General features: G+C 37.6%; 1 protein-coding gene across 1 annotated transcript; it reads left to right on the top strand.

The window, feature by feature from the left end:
* Positions 1-573: 573 nt before the first annotated feature.
* On the top strand, positions 574-23,264 carry LOC108408261 (RPA-related protein RADX-like). The gene is given in 10 exon segments (XM_073227524.1): positions 574-621; positions 10,622-10,843; positions 10,894-11,629; positions 14,679-14,787; positions 14,986-15,077; positions 15,174-15,296; positions 20,465-20,569; positions 21,624-21,656; positions 21,659-21,787; positions 22,775-23,264. Coding segments are annotated over 10 exon segments (1,803 nt in total). The 3' UTR covers positions 22,981-23,264.
* The last annotated feature ends 417 nt before the right edge of the window (positions 23,265-23,681 follow it).

The raw sequence follows: 23,681 nt of genomic DNA, 5'->3' as shown, positions 1-23,681 counted from the left end.
TTCTGGAACAGGGTCCGAAACTGTACCATGGGGCACTCACGGGTGGCTGGGATGACTTCGGAGGTCTCTTGGACTTGGATGCCTTCATGGACTTCTGCACCCTCTTGGCTGCTCTGTGCTCCTCTTGCGACTCTTCTGTCTCTTCTTCCACATTGTATTCGTCCTCTTCAGACTCGGACTCATCGTCCAGCTCATCCCCAAACTCGTCCAGAAATTCGTCATCATCGTCATCATCATCATCCTTGTCCTCCCAGCACTCTTCCTGTTCTACTAGCTCTGCATGCCACTTCACTGCTGAGGCCTGGGCAGCTTTCTGCCCATCTGCCTTTCCAAGGGCTCGGGAGAGCCCCTGGAGATCCAGACGGGCCATGGGCCCCTCAAATTCTTCTACCCTTTTAGAAGCTGCCACCCCAACCCTGAGGGGTTTGAGATCACTGCCTTTCCCACCGCCTTCTCTGCCTTTACGACCTGGGGCTGGGGCTCGCTTCCCTGGGGCAGACATAGCAGGAGACACGTGCCAGTCAGTGCCGCAAGCAGAGCAGTTGTCAGCCCGGGGTGACTATCTCAGTCAAGATGGCGGCCGAGGAAGTGAATGCCGCCAAGGGGGCGCTGTTCGAAGCGGTGCCTGCTGGGAGGTGAGGGGCGTGGCAGAAAAGATGGCCACCATCCAGACTGCAGTCTGTGAGAGTGACTCTGAGACAGGAATTGGAGGGACTGGGGTGAGGGGAGGGATGGGGGAGGTGGGAGGGAGCCTGCGTCTGAAGGGGTGGGAGGACTTGGGAAAGGTTCTGGCTGGCCTGTGATGGGAGGTGGAGCTTGGAAATGTCAGCAAAGGGCCGATTCCGTCATCACGAGCTCTAAGCTCATTTGCTCAGAGTCGATTATTGACTTGCCTGCGGTCCAGTGAGTGATCAAGATGTTCGGCCTCACTCAGAGTCTTAGAGGCCTGATCGGGTTACCCTGTAAGCCTGGGCAAGTCTTCTCCTTTAAGTTCTACTATTGTCAGTAAAACTTCATAGTCCCTGTGTGGCAGCACTCTAGGTTCTGCCATGTGTGCTTTTCCCTCCCAATTTCCACCTTGGGAGGATTCCTGCCAGCAGAGACACAGTTATTTCAGGAAGGAAACAAAAGCGTATAGACTAAATATCAGCATGGTTAAAAAAAAACAAACTCAAAAGAGAGAAGGAGAATTTGGATGTTTAAACGTTATTAAAGCTACTTAGGAAAGTACATACAAAGTTGAAATGGATGCTGTGAGATGGAGAGTGGAAGAAGTATGAAAGTTGGAGCTGGAGAGTGGTTCATGCATACTCCCCAACCCAAGACTATAAAGGACGAATAAAGAAAGAGAAGCTTTTACAGGACTGGGCTGTGCACATACGAGGGACTGAATTGTGTGCCCCGACAGACAAGTGCTGTAATCCTTGCCCACAATGTAGTGGTATTTGGACATGGGTCCTTGGTAGGGAATCAGGCTTTGATGAGGTCATGAGGGGGGTCCACACTGTGTGATGAGTGCCCTTAACGAAGAGACCAGAGAGCTTGCCCTCCACAGTTCCCCACACCTACTCCGCCTTTCTTTTGTAACACAATCAATGAATAGGAAAAAAACTGTTATATGAACAAAACCAGAAGCTTTATTAGGGAATGTTATGCATATAATAATAGGGAGCTGTCCACAGCTTTTAATTAGATATATTATAAATTGAAAATTTTCCTTTAGAGTGGTAGTTTCCAAAGTGGTATTCAGATACCTAGGAGGTGTGCAAACAATCCAGTGGCATCCAGGAAAAAAAATTGTGTTTACATTATATTTATTCTACCTCACAATGCATTGCCTTCAAAATTTGTGCCTTCATAATTTACCCTCCCCAAGGTTCCTTAATATATGTAGGCATAGTATAACTGAATATACATTTTTTATGGATAGTTCAAAAATATTTCATGGAGAGGAGTGCATAGTCAAAACATTTATTAACTTTAGCTTTACAGAACCCAAAGTCACAAGCCCTCACACTATGGGTGCCATCCAAGGACACAGAAACAGGGGAGGAGATGGAAAAGCTAGTGACTCAGCCTCTTGAGTCTGCATTCAGCAGTGACTGCTAACCTCCCCACCAAAAACAGCAGTAATCAGCCCCTACACTTGCAACAACATATTCAGTGACTACCCCAGTGCTCGTACATACACAAACACTCGTAGTGATGGTAAACAACCAAATTATCTTTTTTGATGTGGGTATCACATACTCTCTGTCTGTAAACATCCAAGTTAAGTGTTTCTCCTCCCAGGGTAAGATGGTAAGATGGCATAGTCCAGGTGTCATAGAAACAAAAAATGCATCATGTTTTTATGGTTAACGTCAGTTCTTTATGGCAACTGGATAGTGTGAATTCATCCTCAGAGGCAAAATTGTAATCTCTACTTCAGACACTTAAGCCTCCCAATCCACTAAATGGATGATAAATATTAGAAGAAACACCAGAAATTCATCAATGAATATGTATTGCAGTGAAAATATTTCTATACAAAGGTTTGGGGAATCAGTGTTTAAACAGAAGTGTTCACAAGTTTGGCTTTACTGTCAGACACACACATGTGTTCCAGTCCCAGCTCAGCATACTCTTACAAGATGTCCATAGTATATGCTGGGGCTCAAGGACATCTCAGAAGTCATTCAATCTTAATTTCACTCTCATTTCCACATGGCTCTAATGATGCCAGTTCTCAAGGAGAAAGAGAAGGGAGGCATATCTGAGACATTGTCATTTCCCTGCAGTAAGTGCCTCAGGTGTGAATCACATGGCAGAAGGGGACAAAACCCTTCTGTGTACCAGTAACTAGCACCCTCACTCACAAGCAAGGGTCACTTGTTCCTGTCAGCACATGCCTTTGCTATAGATCTCTTCCTCTGTGGAATGTGCAGCACATGTTGTTCATCACAGAAATTAGATTGTCACTTAAGTCATACGAGTAACTTCTCCATCTTATGACACCCTAAAATTATCTTTAGACCCCCAGAGCCTGAAACCATAACCCTGGCATTCAAAGAATATTTCCTCAATATTCTTAAGGAAAATAAATATTTACAGTAATTGCCATTATAGTAAAATACATTATGACAATAAAAAAAAGAAAAAATGAAAGCTGTCACAAGAAGAAGAAAAGCAAACTGGCCTTTTTGGAAATGAAATTTTATGTATCCATTATAAAGATGAGGAGAGTTTAAATGTATTAACACAGAAACACAGTAAAATAAAGTATAGAATTAAATTTAAAAATTATATTATATATCATAAAACACATATTAAAAAAGGTGCTGTATGTTTCTCCTTAAGACATAATTTCTGGTAAAAGCATAGATAAGAGAACTTGAAGCATATACAGCAAACTATTGAAATAGTTGAATGTGAAGGCAGGGGAGTAGTGCAATGGCAGGTTTGGAGAAATGAAACTTTAGAATTCCTTTAATTTTTAAAATATTTTACAAAGAACAGGCAATAGATGTTTTACATATTGTGCTAAATATTACTTTGAAAAATACTATGCAAAGACAGGAAAAGATAAATCTGGCCTATGTGAAAAAATGAACCAATCAAGTATAGCAATTTTAGCATTAGATAAAATAAAATTCAAGGAAAATAGCTTTCATTGTACTTCCACAGCTATTTCAAAATATAAAAAGAAGTACTCATGATGAACTCTTATGTACCCCAAAACAAAGTTTAAAATTTATACAGGAAATCTGCTAGACCTACAGTAAGTTAAATAACTATGCCAAAGGAAAACAAAATCACTAATTCAAAAAGATATATTAACCCCTATGTTTATTGCAGCTTATTTACAGTAGCCAAGTTATGGAAACAATCTAAGTGTCCATCAATAGATGAACGGATAAAGAAGATGTGGTACATTTCTGCAATGGAATATTATTAGCGGTAAAAAGAAATCCTGCCATTTACAATAACATGAATGGTCCAGAGGGTATTATGGTAAGTCACATTAGTCAGTCTGGTAAAGATGAGTAGCATATGGTTTCACTTATATGTAGAATCCGAAAAACAAAACAAAGAAACAAACCAGAATTAGACACTCAAACACAGAGAACACACTGTGAGTTACCATGGGTGAGGGGACGGGTGAAATACATGAAAGGGATAAACCGGTTTAAACTTCAAATTATAAAACAATTTTCGCACAGGATGGAAATACTGCATAGGGAATATAGCTAATAATATTGTAATATTGTTGTATGGTCACAGATGGTAATCACACTTACTGTGGTGAGCGTTTCATAATATATATAATTGTCATCACTGAAACCAGTATAATATTCTGTATCAACTATATTTTAATAAAAAATCACAAAAATAAAGAATACAAATAAATGCTTATAAGAAACTTTAAAACACTATTCTTAAAATTGAATTGTTTAAAATTTATATATAAAACCTAAAAAGTCCCATTAAAAAAAGCAGCAGAAAAGACTTGCCCTGCTGGGATTTGGACTTGCTTGGGTCACATGAATTCTTTTTTCCTTCAAGTTCCTCCATTTGGAATGGGAATGTTTATTGTATACCTGTCCCACAATTGTATTCTAGAAGCAGGTAACTTGTTTCCCACTGGAAAGGAAACTTATCTCAGAATAGATCAAACCTAGAGTCTCACCAGTGTGTGACTTAGGTGATGAGAGTGGGACTTTTCCGAGTTGATATTAAGGTGAGATTTTAGAACTCAGAGTTGAAGATGAAATGGATTAAGACTTCTGGGGATACTGAGGTGGGGTCAGTGTATTTTGCACATAAAAAGGACATAGTTTCAGAGGGCTGGAGAGTGGACATGATCGGTTGAATTGTGTCTCTGAAAAGATATGTTAAAGTCCTGACTCATAGTACCTGCAAGTGTAACCTCACTTACAAATAGGGTCTTTTCAGATGTGATCGAGTTAAGATAAGGTCATTGGAATGAGGCCTAATCCAGTATGACTGGTGTCCTTATAAGACTAAGGGACACAGACACAGTGACACATTCAGGGAAAATGCCAAGTGACAGTGAAGGCAGAAATTAGAGTTAGGCTGCCAGAAGCCAAGGAGCCTGGGGCTACCAGAAACTGGAAAAGACAAGGAAGGATCCTTCCCTGGAGGCTTCAGAAAGAGCACGTCCATGCTGACACCTTCATTTCAGACTTCTGGCCTCCAGGACTTGGAGGCAATAAACCTCTGGTTTGAAGCCACTCAGTTTGTGGTTACATCAGTCCTAGGAAACTAATACAACGCCCTTACCAGATGGAGGACGTCCCTTCTATTCAGTTATTCAGGTTTTCTGAGTTTTTTTTTAATCATGAATGAGTGTCGAATTTTTTCAAGTGTTTTTTTTTCTGCAAAGACTGATAAAACCATATAACTTTCTTTTGTAACTTATTGGTCTGATTAATTAAAATGTCAGATTTTTGGATATTGAACCAGTCTACATTGCTGAATTACATTTGCTAACATTTTATAAAGGAATTTTCATCAGTATTCATAAAGGATATTAGTATACAGTTTTCTTCCTTTTTTTCTGGTGTTTTTGGCTTTTGTATCAACATAATATTAGCTTCATAAAACGAATTGGGAAGTGTTTCCTCTGCTTCTGTTTTTCCGAAGACACTGTATAGAGCTGGTGTTAATTATTTAAACATTTAACAGAATTCTCCAGTGAAATTATCTTGGCCTGAAGATTTCCCATTTGGGAGGCTTTCTAAATAGGCTTTATTTAAGAACAGTTATACATTTGTGGAAAAATGGATAATATAGTGCAGAGAGTTCTCATATACCCCTTGACATGATTTCTCCTGTTATTAACATCTTACATTATTATGGTAAATGTGTTATAGTTAATGAACCAATCTTAATATATTATTATGAATCAAGTACATAGTTTATTCAAATTTCCTTGCTTTTTACCTGATTTGTTTCTGTTCCAGGACCCCATCTGGAATACTACATCACATTTATTTGTCATGTCTCCTTGGGCTCCTATTGGCTGTAAAAACTCCTTAGGCTTTCCTTGTTTATGAAGACCTTGGCAATTTTAAGGCATATTGTTCAAGTATTATTTAGAATGTCCGTCTACTGTAATTTTTATGATTTTTAAATCATAATTAAACTAAAGTTATGGCTTGTTTTCTTTTGTCAGGATACAACATAAGTACCATTATCATCACTTCATATGAAAAGTAAATATTTCCATCATGACTTGTCACTGTTGATACTGACACCGATCCCTTAGGTGAAGTAGAGTTTGTCAGGCTTCTTCACTGGGAGGTTGCTCTTTCCCCCAACCCCCTTAGCATACTGTACTTTGGGGAAAGAAGTCATGACACTCAGCTACACTTTAAGGTGTAGGGATTTATGTTCCCCTTCTTTTAGGGCAAAGTATCTATATAAATTATTGAGAATTCTTATGCAAGAGAACATGGTCTCTTCTGTCCCATTCATTTATTTATTTATATCAGTATGGAACATGTGTATGAATTTTGTACTTTCGGTTACAATTCAGTACTAATTAATTTATTCTGTTATTTAAATTGCTCCAACTTTGACAATAGGGGCGCGTTTGGTTGGCTCCTGTACCACCTTGACACATCCCCATCTATATGGGGATATTTTTTTAGCACTTCCTTATTTTATAGAACTGCAAGGTGTTCCAGACTCAGGTTTTGTATCTCTTTTCCCATTTCCTGAATGAGCTATTTCTTCAAGGAGCTCTGATTCTTTTTATTAGATAATTGTTCAAACAAGATCTGGACATTAGGGGTTCTCATTGCTACTGTGGTATCATTTCTTCTAGGACCTCACAGATGAAAAAGTAATGCAATATATGTGTGTCATCAAACCCTTGTGTACACAAGTACTGATAAATGTTTCTATATTTAAACATCTGCATCTGTATGTGTATTGTGTTTATTTATTATCTTTCTCCAGATATTTTCTAAATCCCTTGTGATTCATTTTTTGACCCTTTGGATTTTTAAGAGTGAGTAGTTTGATTTCCACATATTTGTGGGTTTTCGTGTTTTCCTTCTGCTATTGATTTTTAGTTTCATTCCATTGTGGGTGAAGAAGGTATTTTGTGAGACTTCATCTTCCTAAATTTGTTAAGACTTGTTCCGTGGGCTTCCTTGGGGAACGTTCCATGTGGATTCTGCTGTTACTGAGCTGAGTGCTCTGTAATGTCTGTTACGTACAATTGGTCTTTCATGTTGTGGAAGTCATCTGCTACCATGTCGATCTTCTGTCTGGTTGTTTCATACATAACTGGGAGCTAGGTATGGAAGCCCCTCTTATTTTTGTGTTACTATTTCTCCTTCTTGTGTGTCGAACATTTGCTTCATGTATTTGGGACTGCTTATTTTGGGTGTGCATTTTTTTTTGTATATATTGAGAGATGACCAACATAATAATTTTATGTTATGGAAAGGATATTGGCTTTGTAATAAGACTTGGCTAGTAGTCCTGATTCTCTGTCACTTATTGTTATGTGATCTTGGTCATGTAAGTCCCCTTTTCTAAGACTAATTTCTTTCTTCTAATAAGAGGGGCGGGGGGTTGAACTATAGCAATTGTTTTTGAACATTTCTGGTCACAGTCTATAGTAAGAAAAACATTTTACATCACAATCCAGTATACACATATACATGCCAACAAATCTGAAACAAAAGTATTATGAAGCAATCCTTACTCTCACTATGCGTGATGTACTTGCATTTTCTGTTTTTTTTCAGATTTTTAATTGATGACTGTGACCCAATAATTGACTTCATGACCTCATTTATAGCTTTACAAGCCACAATTAGAGGAACTCTGAACTAGTGGGTATCTAATGTTCCAGCACTCTGTGATTTTTATGTTATGCCTCCTTTTAAAATAATAGTAACAGTAGCTAGCGCTTATTGAACTCTTGGTATGTGCTGGTGTTTTAAGCACTTTATTCATAATAACTAACTTTTCAACAACTGTGATTACTTTTATGAGTCCAGTTTTAATGTTGAGGAAAATCCACATGGCTGATATCTGCACCAAATTTAGTGGACCACAAAATAAATTTTATGATGTATTTATGCGTTTTGAATATCTTAGAACATAGCCATTTTATGCAATGATTATATTGACTGCTTTTACTATTTTAAGCTCTAGGGGCCACTATAACAAATTGTGGGGATCTGAGGGGAGAAAAAAATCAGTAACGTATTATTGGGTCAAAAAATTATTTCTCTTACTCTATTGTGTAATTAATCTTAAGCAAGTTATCATAATATAATACTACGTCAGGGGACATTCACACGTAGGTGTGATACGTACTCAAGTAGACATCTTGGGGAGATACATTATCAGTAGATTGTTGGTAGAGCAATACAAAAGACACCAAATATGTGCCTCAGTCACTGTATATCTGTATTGTGTGAAGTATTGTAAAAACCAAAACAAAAAAAAATGGGTGCTATTTCCTCCCAATTCCAGTAATTACCCAACTCCTGGGCAGCATTGCCAATATTCATCTTCTATGAATTAGCTGGAAGGCCCCAGAATATGATGATACAGTATTATTAGGTATCAATTCCACTGACTATATAGTTTGGGAGAGGTAATGGAGCAGATATGGAAGATTTCAAACCAGTTCTTTGTGGCTAAACAATAGAGGTAGTTAGGTAGTTGATATTTAATGACTCTTGCAGTAAATCCAATAAAAATCTGTCATTTCCTTTTTTCATTCAACAATTACTGTTGAACACCTACTATCTGCTAGATACTTATTTTAGCACTGGAGATTCAGCAGTGAACATAAAGTACCGAAACTCAGGGAGCTTATTTTTTGTTTTCTAAGTTTGGATATTTGTTATTGTATTGTTTATAGAGAGGACACATACATATATTCCCTTAAGTGGAGAGGCAGTGGGAATTATAGGTTTTATTTATTTAAAATACTGGATGCTATTTATGCATAGCAGTAGTGAAAGAACTATGGGAAATTCTAAAGAATGAATCAGTTTCTGCTCTTAAAAGGCTTAAATTAGTTAAATTAGTGGTTTGAAACAAGGGGTGATGCTGTCTTCCCCTGGGGGAATATTTGTCAAGGTCTGAAGATATTTTTAGTTGTCACAACTTGTGGGGGAGGGTAGTGCTACAGGGAGCTAGTGGGTAGAGGCCAGGAATGCTGCTAAACATCCCCCAGTGAACAAGACACCCCCACAAGAAATAATTTTCTGGCCCAAAATGTCAAGAATGTCAGGTTGGCAAACCCAGAGTTAGAGAGACAAACTACATACATTAGATGTTTTGCTTTATTCACAGTATTTAAATTTTGTTCATCACAGTATTAGGTGACAAATGGTAAATGAGTGCTGTAACAAGGTGACAGAGATAAGGGAAACATCATTCCAGAATGAATTGCTTATCGGTAGAAATATGGCTCAATCTGAAGTATGTCCCTCCTGCTTGAAACAGAGAAAAGCCTACAACACTGCTACTTTCTGACTTCATCTCCTGGCACTGTCCCCCTCACCCCTCCACTCCAGCCAACTGACTTTTGCATTTCCTTGGAAATACCAAGTATTCTGCTCTCATAGTACCTGCTCTTGCTGTTCCCTCTGACTCAACTGCCCTTTCCCAAGATACCCACATACACACTTCCTCACCTCCTTAGGTCTCCATTCTGTTCAGTCTCTTAATGAACCCTTCTTTAATCATACTCTATATAAAATATTAACTTCTGCCCCCTCAGCTGCCTTCTTGTGTTTGTTGGTGTCCATAGCAAGACCTTGCCTTGCCCAGAGCAGGCACTCAAGAAATATGTGCAGAGTGAGTGAATTAGTTAAAGATTAATAATGGCAAGGTTCTTCATCCTAGGCTATGAGAAGAAGCTTGATAAAGGAGCCTGACTACTATTATCCCCAATGAGCTAAAACAGTGCTGCCTCATACTAGGTACTTCAAAGTAAACCAACAGTCATGAAATAGCAAAGGGAGATTGATCAAAAAAAGTCTATAACCAGCTTTGAAAAGTATTCATAAGACACTTAGCACATTTTGTGTATATTGGTACATCTAACTATTAATTCCGAGTATTCTTACAGCTTTAACACTTTACATTCGTTCCATATACCTTCTTTGTAGTTTAGGAGTGGTTTCTAAAATTGCACACCCTAGTTGTATTTTAAGCCAGATATTGTTTAAAACATAAATACATTTTAAGGAGTCTAATCAAAAGGCAGCTCTTTACCAAGCCAGTTCTACAATTTTTTTTTGTTTTCGTTTGCAGTACTCAATAATTCACCAACCGTGCATTCAGCAAAGTGCTTTTAGGGAGGACTTTCTGGGCTAGGCTGTGTATACATTATCTGTGTTTGTTCGTAGTAAAGGAAACCCATATTATCACATTCAGTGATACATACGTGCAGTATATATCAGAGCACAGCAATTAATGTATATACACATTCAATATATATTCACTATACCAACTCTGATTTACTTTCTGTTGGTGTTCCAAGGCTCAAACCCTCAAACCCCTGAGCTATGACTACTTGCACCCCGCGTACGTCCACCTTCTCTTTTCCATTGCCTTTCGGCGTCCTCCCTACTAGAGGGGCCACGAGCGCTCCTTCCCCTCCCTCTTGCTACGCTTCGGGACCCAGGGCGACCAATGCTTTTCCTGCTACCCCTCCCGTGGCAATCCCGCGGGCACCAGAACCGAGGACCTGCTACGTAACCGCGCTCGTGGCTGCCTAGTAACAGCGCCTGAGCGAGGGAAGTGCGCCGATCTAGGGGCGGGGCTAGAGAGCCGACACGCGCACACGCGAAACGACGTGCAGCCCCCTTCGGGGGAGGAGCCTTTTCAGTCGGCCCGGCTGGGTAGCGATCGTCGCCCAAGCGCGCGGTTTCTTACTGTCTTGCTTTGAACTGGGAAAATTCGCTTTGGGGAGTGAAGAGGGTAGTCAGTGGCCTGACGATCACGTCTGGTGAGTTAGGCCAGCCTGAAGCCAGCCCCACACATGCTAGGCTAGACCGGCCGAACCGTGAGAGAAGTGGGGCTAGCGTCCTGGGAGGGGTGATCCGAAGGGCCGGGGCCCAAGGGCCCAAGTCCTGGATCCGAAATGTTCTTGAGCAAAGAACGGACTCACCTCTCCAGTGGATCACCCCTTCGGAGGTGGTGCCTGTCGCTGTGCTGGCTGTCCAAAGGTACCTGTTAGGGGATGAGCCACGCGACCGGATACCGAAACCGCCTCTTTACTGCTTTGATGTGACGATCTCCGACAGGGTGTACCAGCAGTGCTACCTGGTCCCCAGCCTAAACGATCTCGTGTACAAAAATATTCTGAATGTTGGCATAGAACTGAGAATTTCCAGAGTCTCGTGTCTTTACAACGAGAGAAGAACAGGCCAGGGGATCCTGTGCATAGATAGCGTCCACTGTGGGAAGACCTTGGACACTCTTTCTTTAGAAACTCCCTTTAGAAATAGTGCGCACGAGGAGATGCAAAAGAGGCCTTGAAGGGGCGGTAGGAGTCATTACCTGGCGCTGTGGAATAAGGAAGACCCGTATGGAGATATCTGGCTAAGGAACAAGCAACCTGAGGAACACAGTTGTTATGGTAAGGAATTAGAGGCAACAACGGAGGGTTAAAAAATAGTTTTTAGGAGCTTGGCGTTAATGGGAAAGGAAAAGGAGGTGCTTTGGTATTGTTGAAGTATTACAAGCCACACGAGCGGTAGGAGACAAGTTTTCCTGAATAACAGAGTGGCGCTCACTTAATGAAATTTGCACAGCCCAAGGCTGGCTTTTATGCCTGAAACAGTTTACATCTGATCTGGCAAACATCCTGATTTGCAGTTAGTATTCCGCTTGTGTTCATTATGTTTTTGACTACAGTGGAATTAGTCGTAGTTTCATTGCCATTCCATTTGTGGAAATAGTACTTTTGGTGTTGGTTGGAGAGTGCGTAGATTTGAATTAGGCATAAAAGTTTTAAATATTTGTGGGTTTTGCATGTTTTAAACCTTTTTTATTCAAAAAGGATGTTTCTTGATTTATTCTTTAATAGTTTACATTAATGAAATGCCATTGTGTCTTTGAGTGTAGCATTTATATAAATACTGCCTTTTTGAATGTGTGATTTCTGCGGGAATGCTTAGAATTCTCATGTTTTTGTTTCTTATTTCTTAGCACGGATAGTAGTGATCTGAGAAGTTCAATTCTTCTGTATCAGAAGTAGGAAGTTAACCTGAAAATGCCAGCTCATCATCAGCAATTGCTCTAAAATGTGTTTCATGTCTTAGAGATGAAGGGAAATGATAGTTAACAACTGGCATGTATGAGCATGGAATGTGGAGGAAATAAAATGCAAAAAAAGAAAGCAAAAGTACTGAAGGGAGAAAGATGATAATTTTCTACATTTACTGCTTTTCAGGTGGTTTTTCCCGCATTATAGTCATAATGCTAGATCATAACCTTACTATGACGTGTAACATCAACGAACTTGCAAGTGAAAAGATGACTGTATCAAAAAGTGCAGTTAAAGTAATATCCAGTTATAAGGAGGAAAAGGTGTTTTAGAAATGTGTAGCCAAAGGTAATTTAAATAACTGAAGCTTTAAAAACAGGTTCATCATTTCAGGGATGACATAACGGAATGATTTTTGTGTCAAGCATGCAGTAAGGCAGCCTGGCCATACTACTCTAAGTGTTGATCATTTTATTTTTTAGAATTGGTTGTACAAATGAAAAATCAGTGTGTAGAAGAAGATTTAAGGGGGAAGTAATTTGTAAAACTATTTAATTTTTCTGATTATGAAAGTAATATCTATTCATTATTGAAACCATATTGTTGCTACAAAAAGTGATAGCCATGTGCTAAAAAATCCAAACTACACATTTAGAAGTATATTGTATTAAAAATGTAAGACCCAAGTAGAGTAAAATGACAAAATCTGGAAGTGATGTATTGGTGTTCTTTCAGGTTTGCTGTGTGTTTGAAAGTTTTAAATAAAATGTTGGGGTGGAGTGAAAGACCCCTTTTACCTCCCCCCTTTCAAAACTCCAAATTGTCAGCAGTTTGGTGTATAACTTTGAAAAAAATAATTGTATGGTATTGCATGATTTACTATTCCCAATATCCCAGGCATCTTTAATGTACATCCATACATATATTCTTCTGCAGTGTGGAGGCAGTGATTATATAAAATCACGCCCATGTGAATGAATAATTTGTCATTATAGTAGTTATTGGTTTTTTCAGGTTTAGATCCAGTGCTGAACATCATTAGGTTTTATACATATTTGTTCATTATGTTCATGTATTTCTGTTGAATGGATGGATTGCTGGAAGGGAAATTGCTCGTTATAGAGTATTGAATTTTTAATGGATGTTGACCAATCACCTTCTGAAAAGGTTGTACTAAATAACATTCCCATTTTCCCATATCATACTGTTTTTAATTATGTTTTTGACTTTTTCAAATTCATTTCCAGGATTTGTTTGCTAATGGGTGTTAAGTTTTTGTCTAAATATTGCAGGTTCTTCTCTCACACTGTCCCTTTTCTCTTTTGTTTATGGTGTGTTTTTTTGCTTTCAGAGCTTTCCTGTTAAGGTATACTGTGTACACAGTAAAGTAGGAAAGTCTTACAAATACAGGTTAGTATATGTATATATATATATATATATATATATATATATATATATATATATATATACACACACACACACATACACACACACATAAACATATATATATATAAATACATACATATATGTATACACACACACACCGATTAAGATACAGAACATTTTAAGCACGCCAAAAGGCTCCATCATGCCCTCCTCTGGTCAATAGCCTACTCCAAAAGTAACCAGTATTGTCATGTCAAAGCCAGCTTTTTAAAATGGAAGTAGATCATGCCTTAAACTCTTCTGCCTCAATCTCTCCAGTGACTCTCCATTGCACTTAGAAGGTGACGCACACCTTCTATTACACTGTTAAGTTAATGACTTTGATATAGTTTTCCCTTACAATGAGGTGCTGTTAGAAAGGCTTCTGTCAGCATTTTATTTTGGAATAGTTTCAAGCTTACATAAAACTTAAAAGAGTAGTATAAAGAACTCCTATATACCCTTCACACAGATACACAGATTCAACAATTTTTAACATTTATTGTTGCTCTAACGTTTCCTCTCTCTCTCTCTTTCTCATTCTCTCTCGTCCCCCCACACACTGTCCTCAGAATCACCTGAAAGTAGGTACTCATCCTATATATCACTTTATCTCTAAACACTTCAGTAATATTTCAGTCCTTATTTCCTATGAACAAGAACATTCTATTACCCCACTACAATAATCAAAATCAGGAAATTTAAGAATGATAAAGTACTGTAGTTCTAACCTATAGTCAATATTCAAATGTTGCCAATTGCTACAATCTTGAAAGGGCCCTTCCTAATTTCTGTTGATTAACCTTTGGTGGGGAGATAAATGGATGTGATAATGTGGGAAAAAGAAGAAAACTATTGATTATGGTCTAGTTCTTAGATTTAGTGGTGGACTCAAATGTGTTCAGTCTATTATTTAGCTGTATAGTTCATGCACATGTATATTCTCTCATATATGTTAAATACTATATTAAAGTAGTGTATTTGTTTTTTTCAGAAATCTGCCTGAACCCTCGAGATCCTCCAACTAATATAATTATCATTCCAGAAAAGTAGGTGAAACCAGAATGGAGATTGCCAAAATTAAATCACCACTTCACCACAAGGTAAAATAGCCTCTTATAAAATATCTGAAATACTGACAGTCAAGGTTAGTTACTGAAACAATGTATTATAATTTACTCAAAATGTATCCAGAATTGTGCTGTAGCAATGACACAGATGCACATTTTCACAATTACAGTTGTAGAATACTTTTCAGTATTAAAAATATACTATCTGTTCAACAATTTTTTGTTTTTTAGATCAGAACTGGATGATATGCCAGAAAATCATATCTGTGATGTTATTGGCATTTTAGTTTTTGTAGGAAGGGTTCAGAGGTCAAAGCAGAAAGGTAAGGTTTTAAAATTGAAATATTTCATTGAACAGTTCTGTGTTTATACGTGCATAATCAGTTACCTTCATTTATTCTAATATTCTATCCATATAGAAAACTGTGAAGATTTTTGGTCATATGGTTGGATTCATACTGCTGATGGGACTTCAGAACAACCATTTATAGTGGAATTGTTTTCTATGTCTCAGCCTGAAATCTCTGAAAATATTTACCCAAGTACTCAGTCCAATATTTGTATCTTTTTATTTTTGAATTGGGGGCATTAACTTAAAAAATGGCATACTGTACTGACTTACAGAGTGGCATGATACTCTGTTAGCAAATTCCAGCAGTCTGATAACTTGTTTAAATTTTTTCTATATTAATATTACATTTGGTATTACAGATATTAACCTCCTGGTTAGTATCTGATTTTCTGTTCAGAATCAAGTTTGGGATTGAAACCAGTTTTTAAGAAAACAGGTGCTCTTACTAATTCTCATTGTTGGCATTTCAGGAATAAAAGCTTAAGATTCAGTGAAACTAAAACATAGGCAGTCATCTTTTGCATCCGTTTGGAAATTGATTAAGCAGTCCCCATTAAAGACAATGAAGACTTCACTAAGGTAAAATTAATTGGTAGAGAATTGGCAGACTGTGTAATTAAATAATGACAGTAGTGAGTATGATTCCATTCGAGTATTAAATTTATATTAGGCTGGTCGTGTTACACCAGCTGGTCAATATTTTACTTACTTTGGTGTTGACTTTTCCCACTTGAATTTATTCAGACATTGGTATATTTTGCTCTAATTTTATTTATTTGAAAGCATTTTAGGTATGCCCTGTTACATATTTTATATAACAAATTAGCCCTCAAGTTGATTATGATAAGACAAAAAGTGTATTTAATACTTTTTAACAACTTCGGCGAATTTTTGCTTATTTGAATTTGTAGCCGAAAGCTATTTTAGATAAGGCATGCTATTTTAACTATTTTCCAAATGATTATATGAATAAAACACTCATTGTTAAAATAAACGTTTGCCAACATTGGGGAAACTCCCAATCTTTACACGTAATTAAAAAAAACCAAGAACAAGGTAAAACTTGTCGAACATCAGGAGACCTAGAGACCGTTTACTGAGCTGTTCTGCTACCCCTTTATTTGCTACTGCAAAACGGTACTACAGACCACTCAGGTATCACCTCTCATTAGATTCCACCCTTTGCTTGTGAGATTAAATTCTTTACCATAGGATTTCACTTATACATAGAATCTAAAAAAATATAACAAATGAACAAACAAATAAAAAAATATGTATGAAATAGAACTAACCCTCACCTCAGCTATTAAGGGAAAGGGCAGAAAGAGTTTTGACTAAAACTGAAGCATGGGCTTCTAGTGTGAATAGAGCTTATAGCCTCTCACATAACTTCTCTAAGGGCATCAGTGATAACCTCTGATGACAATTCCATTACTTGATTTTATATGAGTTTTATAGCCAGGTCCCTCTTTCTTCACAGCCACTTTAAATAAGAAGCTGACACAAGTTATGGATAATGATTTTTCACAGCAATGTTGCCGCATATGCATGTTCTATTCTCTCTGATAATATGAAGTACATGAAATATACTTTTCTAAAGAAAGTTTGTACAGACCATTGGTGAGATTTACTGCAGTTAAGTAGTTGGCAACAATCACAATTTATGGACATCTTTTGACCAAGAGTGAAGGAAAAAAATCATTAAATGAATGGTGAGCATTAAAGGGGCTTCTGGCCAGTGAAGGGGAATGCAACCAAGGATCTTCTAGAATAATGCAAGAATCCTGCGGTTAGTAGGGCATCTTTTGTCCTTTTAAGGAAAGTGAAGAACTAAGGGGATCTACTGTTGGGTGTTAACTATATACTGGATGCCTGTAGATGTTAGATCTCATATTGTGCTCCCCATTACCTTTTAGACAGTTGATGTTTTTACAAGTGTATAGGTGAGAAAACAAAGGTCAGAGAGTTTAAGTAATTTCCCGGATGTCAAACAACTAGAAAGTGTTAGATCTGAATGTCTGATTTTTAACAGCCATGAAATTAGCATAAGAAATTTCTTTAATAGTCCTATCTCAACATCTTTAACCATGAATACTCATATTTGTACAGTGTCTGAAATGGAGGAAAAGTGATACAAATTAAGATAATTATTCTTAGTCATTTGAACAGATGTCCTTTATCTTTGTTGTTACAAAATGAAGAATTAGTAATATGAGATACTGGAAATCAATTCATACTTATTATCAAATGAGAACTTACTGTTATTGTGAGGTTATAAGTATTTACATTTATTTCTTCATTTTCTGGTTTGTGAGACCATAACTGTTCTCACATGTAATGAGTTAAGATTAAAGAAATATTTTTAGATTAATGAAACTTTACCTAAATAACCTGATAGTTAATAACTATTGATACATTTAGAAAGCAGTTGAAGCTGGAAGATATTATGAACTCATTTTCAAATATTCTTTTTAGTCTATCAGGTTGGTAAGCAAGGTGAACAGAAAAGAATACGTGGTATGAGCCCTTGTCATTTAGGCTTAAAGTCTAATTACATTAAGCTAAACACATATAAAGCACTTGCATGAGCAAGTACAAATTAATACTGTGTGGCCCTATATAGTGGAAGGAGTCAGAGTAATTCAGGAATCAGTATTAGATTGGGTTAATCAGCAGAAGCATCATAGAGAAACTAAACTCTTTTTCCTGTAGGAGATAACTGTTGACACTCAGTTGTATGCCCAATTAGAAAGACTGTTGTGCTCTTTAACTGTACAGCAAGCAGTGACTATTAGGCGCCACCATTGTACTTTTTTTTTTTTTTAGATTTTTAAAGGGAACTTTATTATTTTTTTTAGATGTTTCTTATGTGTCTTCTTTTTTTAAAAATTTTATTTTGGTATAATTAATCTACAATTACATGAAGGACATTATGTTTACTAGGCTCCCCCCTTCACCAAGTCCCCCCCACATACCCATTCACAGTCACTGTCCATCAACATAGTAAGATACTGTAAAATCACTACTTGTCTTCTCTGTGTTGCACAGCTGTCCCCGTGCCCCCCCCCCCACCATACATGTTAATTGTAATGCCCCCTTAATTTTTTCCTGCCCTTATCCCTCCTTTCCCACCTGTCCTCCTCAGTGCCTTTCCCTTTGGTAACTGTTAGTCCATTCTTGGGTTCTGTGATTCTGCTGCTGTTTTGTTCCTTCAGTCTTTCTTTACTATCTTACTGTCTAACTTAACTTGCTTGTTGAGCTATTATAAACACGGTCTGCTGATTCTTTATTTCTCTCCCTTCTTATTCCTCCTCCTCCCTTCTTCATATGTTGGGTGTTTTGTTCTGTGCTCTTTTTAGGAGCGCTCCCATCTAGACCAGTCCCTGTAGGATGCCCTGTAGAGGTGGTTTGTGGGAGGCAAATTCCCTCAACTTTTGCTTGTCTGGGAATTGTTTAATCCCTCCTTCATATTTAAATGATAATCGTGCTGGATACAGTATTCTTGGTTTGAGGCCCTTCTGTTGCATTGCATTAAGTCTATCATGCCATTCTCTTCTGGCCTGTAAGGTTTCTGTTGAGAAGTCTGATGATAGCCTGATAGGTTTCCCTTTGTAGATGACCTTTTTTTTCTCTCTGGCTGCCTTTAATACTCTGTCTTTGTCTTTGATCTTTGCCATTTTAATTATTATGTGTCTTTGTGTTGCCCTCCTTGGATCCCTTGTCATGGGAGTTCTGTGTACCTCTGTGGTCTGAGAGGCCATTTCCTCCCCTAGTTTGGGGAAGTTTTCAGCAATTATTTCTTCAAAGACACTTTCTATCCCTTTTTCTCTCTCTTCTTCTTCTGGTACCCCTATAATGTGGATATTGTTCTGTTTCGATTGGTCACACAGTTCTCTTAATATTCTTTCATTCCTGGAGAGCCTTTTATCTCTCTCTGAATCAGCTTCTCTGCTTTCCTGTTCTCTGTTTTCTAGTCCATTAATGGTCTCTGCATCTCATCCATTCTGCTTTGAATTCCCTCCAGGGATTGTTTTTTTTCTGTATTCACCCTCCTTAGTTCTTGCATATTTCTCTGCAAGTCCATCAGCATGGTTATGACTTTTATTTTGAATTCTTTTTCAGAAAGATTGGTTAAATCTATCTCCCCAGGTTCCTTCTCAGGGGAAGATGTAGAAGATGTTGAAGATGTCTGGGTTAGTCTTGTCTGGATCAAATTTTTTTGCCTTTTCATGTTAATAGGTGCAGTGATACGCTATTGACTCGTCTGTCAGCTGGGAGAGTCAAGACTCTTTCCACTTGCTCCTGGCCTTTCTTTACTGGGACAGCTGCGACCCCTAGTGGCTTGTGTTGGGCAATTGCGTGTAGACTGGGTCTCTTTATCTTGCCTGGCTGGTATGGAGGATGCTCCCTTGCTGTGGGTCTGGCCAGCCTCAGGCTGCTGCTCTGCTTGGTGGGGCCCCTGAGGGGTAATGGATGGGGGGCTGTTTGGCTGTTTACCTCCATGAGGGGTCTCAGAGCTGTTGCCCAGGGGATTAGTGCGCCTGGATTTCCCTGGAATTTCCAGCTGCTAGACTGTGACCTGGGATGCTTCTGTCGAGCTGTGGCGTCCCTGTCCCTTTAAGACTTTCAAAAAGCACTTGCTTTTCTTTGTCCCAGGGGCACTGGCTGCGTGAACCGCTCACAGGTCTTACTGTCCTGCTTCCCTAGTTTCCAACACCCCACGCATGCACTGTGTGTCTGTGCTCTGGTGCGGATGGCTAGGGCTGGGTGTTTAGCAGTCCTGGGCTCCCTCTCCATCCCCGCTCCAACTCCTCTCCTCCCACCGGGAGCTCTGGTGAGGGGCCTTGGGTCCCGTGGGGCTGTGGCTTGTATCTTACCTTTTCACCAGGCGCTGGGTTCTCGCAGGTGTGGATGTAGTCTGGCTGTTGTCCTGTGTCTTCTGGTCTCTCTTTTAGGGATAGTTGTATTTGTTGTATTTTCAAAAATATATATGTTTTTGGGAGGAGATTCCCACTCTCCTGCTCACGCCGCCATCTTGTCTCCGCCTCCCCACCATTGTAATTTATAAAGGAAAAATAAGTGTTAGATCCTTTATCTAAAGGAAAAGGTAAGTATTAGATCTTTGTTCCTCTAAGTGTGATCAAAGGACTGGGAGCAGTCACTGGTATCACCTAGAGCTTATTAGAAATGGAGAATCGTGGGCCCCACCCCAAAACTACTGAATCTGAATGTGTATTGTAACAGTTGCACCAGGTGATTCCGCTGTTCATTAAAGTTCGAGAAGCACTGTGTTACATCCTTATCTCGGTTTGTCCTCTTTGAAATGCAGAAGTAATTTTGTGTTTTCATTTTCTGCAGTGACAGATTTCATGTGTACACAGTTGAAAGTTGTCAGAAATGACACTCAAGTACCTAAACTGCTTTACCTCACCACTACAAATGAACGTCAGATATTTATTATTGGTGAGCAGTTGGTTTGTGTGTGCTTTACTGGAAATGTAATGTATTTTTTCTTCATTAGATTAACTTTTACATTACAACATTCAACCACAAGATAGCTTTATTTTGACATCTTTTATCACTATAGGAATGTTTTCAAAAAAAATATTTAGCCTATGAAATATATTGATTCTTGATTGTTTATGACTGAAGCAATGATTTTGACTCACTGGAAAATTGTGCTTATGTCCTTTGATGAGCTTTAATTCCTGCTTGATGTAAGGCAGATAATCATAAATTGTTTACAGATGGAAGACTGTTAGGCCCTATATCCCAATATGGATTCAATGGATATTTTCAAAACACTAAATAAAATTAAAATGTGCATGAAATTTTGGGCCTTGGAGCTCACATTTTTCTTACATAGCAAAAAGCCTCACTACTTGTCTATAAGTACATTATGTTTCTCTATTCAAAACAATGAAGGTAAAAGTTTCCAGAAGAGTGAGGGAATAATGTGGAATAGTGTGTGTACTAGAATACTACCATGTTGGTAATGAGGAAATTTGTTAGAGTCCTAGGAAGTATGTATCCACATGTTTATGAATATCTCATTTTATATATACTAATATCAGATGTAAATGACCCTTTTAAATATGCTTTAAGAACATGAGTTTAAATGCTGAGCTATATTCATAGGCAGTTTAGTTCATACGTGATGCCATACCTTCAGTGTAATACATGATTTAAAAACCAATTTTTTAAGATGTCGACCATTTGAGTAGGTAGAAAAATCTGTATTATTAATTTTCTTTTTATCATGGCTTTTCAGTTTCCTGTAGACAGTTCCACTTTAGTCCACTTAAACTTTGATATGTCTGATTTCCTTAAGATTTAGTTACTCTCTTTGATAATTTTTAATGCATATTGAGTATAAACAGCTGCTACACTGAAGAAGTGAACATATTTTCTTGGTGGCATGAGATTGTTTGAATTTAAACTGTTTTTATATAGAAAATCCCACACTGTTTATTAATTTTTTTCTCATTTTTCTGCACTTTATCCTTCCTGCCAAGAGGTCATAAAAGCCGTCCATATTCCAGCGATACCAAGGTAAAAACTTCCTTCAGTGGAGTAAAGAAAAGACTGATTCCGGAGAAATGAAGAATACGATTATTGGTGTATATTACGTCTATCCACCAGTGCCGGAAATATTTTTGAAATATAAGAGTTCTGTTAAAGGTACTATTGTAATTACTAGTCCTTTATGTGTTTTTATATGCTATGTGTATGGTATATGCTGTATCAGTTAATCTTTATAATTTTACTAGGAATGAGCCAAAGTGTAGCAACACTCACTAATAATAATTTTGTCTTTATGTAGACCTAAAAATACATGTCATACCTCTTAAAGGTTAATATTGTGGTTTTATTAGACTGGAAGAAGGGAAAGAACATTGATAATGACTAACTGGAGATAATATCTTGATTTAATGTCATGGAGATCAAATCTAACTTTGAAAGATCTCAACTCCTATGATACTACATAGAAAGACTAAGAGTATGAAAGGAGACACTGGATAATTTGATATCAAAATACCGACAACTCTGCTATGTTACTCTAATAGAATGATATATATTGGATATAAGATAACTGAGCACTTCCTTTGTATAAAAATGGCAACAAAATAAGTGAGATGCAGAATAGTCACTGATGAGGGGCCTAACATTATATTCATATAATTAAGATATAACAGTAGAAGAGTTTAATGTAAGTATATTCTTTTTAGAAAGCTATGGGAAAATTGCATGATTTTGGAAAGAAGAGAAACTTTGAAATACTGACATAACATCTAAATATTGGCATCCTTTTGTATTTCATAATGCCAGCAATATATAGTATATGGTTGAAAATATTAAAGTGCGTGTTTCTATGCAGTGGCTAGGCAACACTTTATAGTTAGAAATGTGTAAATTACATTCAATTTGCAAAATTTCTGTCTCAAGACTCTAGAAGACTATCACAGTTTTACTGATAAATATGTTTTGTCTATTTTACAAAAATTACGTAAGGGGATGATATCAAATATAATCACAAAGTCTCTCAAATTTAAGTTATGTTGCAAGTTTATAATTTCATGTTGTGAAATTACATTGTAAGTCTAATTCTTATTTTTATCATTTCATTACTTTAAAACTTACAGTTTCCTTGGAATTAGTCTTTTTCAGTTGAGTCACTCTTCACAGCTTTAAATGAACTGAGGAGTGACATTGAAGATTTACAGTATAGGGAACAAAAGCGCATTGCAATTCAGGGGATAATTACTGTTATAAAGTATGTTCCCACTAACTGTGCTACTGAAAGTGCCTCAGCATCAGAAACATTTCGACTGGGGTGCCAGACAATTAATAGTATATCTCTGAAAGCACTGTGATCATAATTACAATTGGTACCTTGTACATTTTATTCAGAACTCACTTGTATTGACTCTTAATGATGTAAACGTAAGAACAAAAACACTGTTTTTGTTTTTGTTTGTTTTTCTGTTTTTTTTTTTTTTGAGAGGGCATCTCTCATATTTATTGATCAAATGGTTGTTAACAACAATAAAATTCAGTATAGGGGGGTCAATGCTCAATGTACAATCATTAATCCATCTCAAGCCTAATTCTCGTCAGTCTCCAATCTTCTGAAGCATAACGAACAAGTTCTTACATGGTGAACAAATTCTTACATAGTGAATAAATTCTTACATGGTGAACAGTACAAGGGCATTCATCACAGAAACATTCGGTTTTGATCATGCATTATGAACTATAAACAATCAGGTCAAATATGAATATTCGTTTGATTTTTATACTTGATTTATATGTTGATCCCACATTTCTCCCTTTATTGTTATTATTATTTTTATTTTTAATAAAATGCTGAAGTGGTAGGTAGATGCAAGATAAAGGTAGAAAACATAGTTTAGTGCTGTAAGAGGGCAAATGTAGATGATCAGGTGTGTGCCTATGGACTAAGTATTAATCCAAGCTAGACAAGGGCAGCAAAACATCCACAGATGCAGAAGATTTCTCTCAAAGCAGGGGGGATGAGGTTCTGAGCTTCACCTCTGTTGATCCCCAATTTCTC

This window comes from Manis javanica, chromosome X, assembly GCF_040802235.1.
Source record: "Manis javanica isolate MJ-LG chromosome X, MJ_LKY, whole genome shotgun sequence".
Taxonomy (NCBI): Eukaryota; Metazoa; Chordata; class Mammalia; order Pholidota; family Manidae; genus Manis; species Manis javanica.
The sequence above is the reverse complement of the archived record's forward strand: the minus strand, read 5'-3'. Positions and strand labels throughout refer to the sequence as shown.